General features: G+C 33.8%; 1 protein-coding gene across 1 annotated transcript; it reads left to right on the forward strand.

Moving 5' to 3' along the window:
- The first annotated feature begins 266 nt into the window (after positions 1-266).
- Positions 267-3,118, forward strand: LOC149533698 (clavaminate synthase-like protein At3g21360). Its single transcript, XM_089803834.1, has 3 exons — positions 267-758; positions 970-1,223; positions 2,348-3,118. Exons 1-3 carry the CDS (start codon positions 405-407, stop codon positions 2,703-2,705), a joined length of 966 nt encoding a protein of 321 aa, XP_089659960.1. The 5' UTR covers positions 267-404; the 3' UTR covers positions 2,706-3,118.
- The last annotated feature ends 826 nt before the right edge of the window (positions 3,119-3,944 follow it).

The raw sequence follows: 3,944 nt of genomic DNA on the forward strand, positions 1-3,944 counted from the left end.
GACTCTATTTCTGAATCTCCCACCACCCAGTGTAAATGTGAACAGTTTGTTCCGTGTGACGAATACTAATTACAAGGTATAACATGTTCTATGCAAGGAATCAGTACAAGTTGAAATACCATTGCTGTGTAACATAGCAGTTTGAAGAATCGAAACAGGCATAACAGAAAATGGCATGGTGGGTTTTCATTGATTTCAAATGAAACACGAGTCGAAGACAATTTCTTCATAGGTAACCGACCAGACATGTCATAGCAGTCGTTGTCATGAACTACTGTTTGTTCTTTGACCTGCCCAATTCAATGCATTGCCTTGCCCTATTTAAGCCATCTCAGATGGGAAAAATATATGTGCTTGTGTGGCTTCTTTGAATTCAATATTTGTGAGATATTGAATCAAGAAAGATGGCCAATTTCATGGAGGGTAGAATCGAGGAGCAAAAACTCCAAGATGGTCGCTTGTTTCCCAAAGTTCTGATTCCTTCTCATAAGGAAGAATTTGGTGTAGTTTTGAAATTTATGGCATTAGAAGAGAATAGAGCATGGATTGAAAGAGAATTGCATGATTGTGGGGCTATTCTTTTCAGAGGATTTGGCTTGAAGTCTGCAGAGGATTTCAATGGCTTTGTGGAAGCTCTTGGATGGGAAGAACAGCCCTACAAAGGCCCTGTTCCAAGAAAGAATATTGTTGGTAGAGTTTGGTCTGCTAATGAAGCTCCTCTAGACCAACATATCTTCTTCCACCATGAGATGGCTCTGGTAATTCATTTTGTTCTTCATGTTTTTTTGGTTGTAGCGTAAGAACTGAATAGCCTTTTTATTAATCAGAGTATACTAGATAATTTTTTTAATGTAATCAATTATGTTGACATGACACACCCTCTGATATTGTTATGCTTCCATTGATCTATACATGTATTGAAGTTTTTCCTTTTTATTAGAAGTTTATATGAAATATATTTGGGTGCAGAGAAAAGAATTTCCATCCAAGGTCATCCTTTTCTGTGAGGTTGCACCACCTGAGGGTGGAGAAACAGCTGTTGTGCAGAGCCACCGAGTTGCGGCTCACATGGAACACAACTTTCCAGAGGTTGTTGAACAGCTGGATACAAATGGGATATTCACTCACACTCTCTTGCCCAAAAACGATAATCTTGGTTATTTTCTTGGCAAGAGTTGGCAGTCTCATTTGCACACGGCTGATCCCAAAGAAGCACAAAGAAAGTATGTTACTCTTCCTCTTCATCAGAATTGTTATCTTGATTAAAATCTTGCATGAGAGAACTCTTTTGATTTTCTTTAAGTAATGGTAGGTTATAGAGTGTGATTTGTAATGTTGATATTAAGTCAATTTTAGAATAATATTAATTACATATTATAAATTGTAGAATTTTGATATATTTAACATAAATTTTTTTATTATAAACTATAATTCGAAATAGAAAGTCAAAACAAACTTGATATTATTGAATTCTAAGACAATATAGAATAATTTTCTTAAAAATTGTGTGCTGTCTTAAATATCAATTTTATCACAAAACATGACCCCTATAACAAGTTGTGTACATATTATACAGTTTAAACCAAACCTAACGTAGTCAATATAGGGACGAGGTGCACCGTGGAGATGGGATTGGTGTGTCTAAAGATGATTATGCTTTAGTATATAATATTAAATCGTAAAGATGTATTTATTATATGCAACTACATATAATGTGTTAAATATTATACATGGTTGAAATCTAACGTCTTTAATATTAAATCCTATTGTAATCTGTGATCCATAAAAAAGTCTATGTACTTAATTATACAATTACACCAAACTTAGTTAGAAAATAGAACTAATACTGTTTGGAAGTGATGGATGGTTGTAGTCTAGAGTTGAGGTTACAGTCTAGAACAAGATAGTACCAAGAACACATGTCATCTCGAACCAAAGTAGGGTGCGCTAAGGGTTACTACGCTATTAAAAAATCTAGCCAACCTTAAACATCACACACTAAGCAGATAATTAAGCTTGGAAAAAATAAGTCAACTTTGACAATTTAACACTTTTAGTCTTAGAATGAAGCTTAGTGTGCGATGTTTAAACTGTCTGCAAGATCTAAGAAAGAAAAGATAATTCTACAAAATATAAGACATAAGATAACTCCAATACAAAATATAAGATACTAAAGATAGACTTATCAATAAAAACCAAATCTGAACTCATTTCATGTCTTCAACAATAAGTCTTGTGAGGATTGAAGAAATAACCAGTGGTGGTAAAAACAATCTATCATTTCATGTCTTTAATATTAATTCTTGCAAGAATTGGAGCAATAACTAATGATTGTCAAAATCCACAGGGTAGAAGAAGGAGGTGGGAAGCTACAATGGACAGAAGATGGAAGTGCAAACATCATTGCAGGGCCAATTCCTGCCACAAGAAGTTTCCATGGCTATGGAGATAGAAAGGTCTGGTTCAACTATATTCCTGCTGCCACATATGGAAAAGCTGAGGCAAACTTCAATAGATTGATATGTGGAGATGGAAGCAGTATTCCAGAGAGAGTAATGGAGGAGAGTGGGAGAAAAATGGACGAGGAAAGTGTAGATATAAAATGGGAAGCAGGAGATGTTTTACTCATTGACAACTTGGCCGTAATGCATGCAAGAAGGCCATCAAAACCTCCTCGACGTGTGTTAGTAGCTCTCTGCAAATGATATTTCAAATGCCCAAAACTCTGCAAATTCATTTCGTGTACACAAACTACATACATGGATCTAAAACGTAGAGGGCACGTACACTGATAGCCAAAACTTCTACTTTTATTTAGGGAGTAGTTTAAGGTGGGTGTACATATTTGACTAGGGGTATTTGGATCATAAATTTGTTTCTTGTTCTTTTCAAGAATACAAATCCATATCTTCCATGATTGCTGTTTGGATTGTTCTACATTTCACAGTGAAAAGATCATGTGATGACATTTGGTAGAGATCTGAGATTAAGGGTCCCGCTGCTATTTGTTAGAATTTTCTTTTCTTGTTTTGTTTGTGACGTAGTTTAGCAGCATAAGTAATCTGAAAATCCATGCAATTCGATTTGGAGGAATATAATGAGTAAGATTGATAATCAATATAGTGTTTGAATACTTAAAACCGTTTAGTTTGTTTCTTTAATGGTGACAAGTCGTCGTGAGAGATCTGATTAGGTAAAATGTTTGATTTTGATGGAGTCCACAAAATTGAGAGATTTGATTAGGTAAAATGTTTGATTTTGATGGAGTCCACAAAATTGAGAGATCTGATTAGGTAAAATGTTTAATTTTGATGGAGTCCACAAAATTCACTGTCTAGTAGTTGTAGACTTTTGTAGCTATGTAGGGTGAACGGCTTAAACATCATATATTAAGACTTGATTTTTAGGCTTGAAGTGTTAAATAGTCAAAGTTGACTTATTATTCCAAACTTAATTTCTTCTTTAGTTTGTGATGTTTAAGGGTGGCATATGTAGAGTATTTGACTTTTCTATAATGCGGTGTTAAAAAATAGATTTAAGGTATATTATGTTACAATTGGCTTTCTATGTAATATGATTTTGAGATTTATTATGTTATGATTGATCTTATGTAACATGGAGTTAAAAATATTTTAGGAGTCTATGATAGAATTTATACAATGTGATGTCGAATTAAATCTTTGGGAATCTATCATGTTACAAGTGACTTTGTGCAATGAGGTGTTAATGAAAATCTTTGGGGGTCTATTATGTTATGATTGACTTTGTACAATGTAATATTAAAGAAAATATATGGGGTTCTATCATTTTGCCATTTGACTTTGTACAATGCAATGTTAAATAATATCTTTGGGGGTCTATCATGTTACAATTTGACTTTGTACAATGTGACACTAAAAATTATTTTTGGAACCTTTCATATTATAGAAGGTTTGTGATATATG

Source organism: Cupressus sempervirens, chromosome 10, assembly GCF_028749045.1.
Source record: "Cupressus sempervirens isolate cs-2001-9-10 chromosome 10, ASM2874904v1, whole genome shotgun sequence".
Classification (NCBI taxonomy): Eukaryota; Viridiplantae; Streptophyta; class Pinopsida; order Cupressales; family Cupressaceae; genus Cupressus; species Cupressus sempervirens.

What these genes read in the sequence shown, in the direction of transcription:
- LOC149533698 (XM_089803834.1), top strand. Translation starts at nt 405, where the DNA reads ATGGCCAATTTCATGGAGGGTAGAATCGAGGAGCAAAAACTCCAAGAT. An exon ending in TCCACCATGAGATGGCTCTG is followed by an intron (nt 759 to 969) that starts GTAATTCATTTT and finishes ATTTGGGTGCAG; the next exon opens with AGAAAAGAATTTCCATCCAA. An exon ending in CCCAAAGAAGCACAAAGAAA is followed by an intron (nt 1,224 to 2,347) that starts GTATGTTACTCT and finishes CAAAATCCACAG; the next exon opens with GGTAGAAGAAGGAGGTGGGA.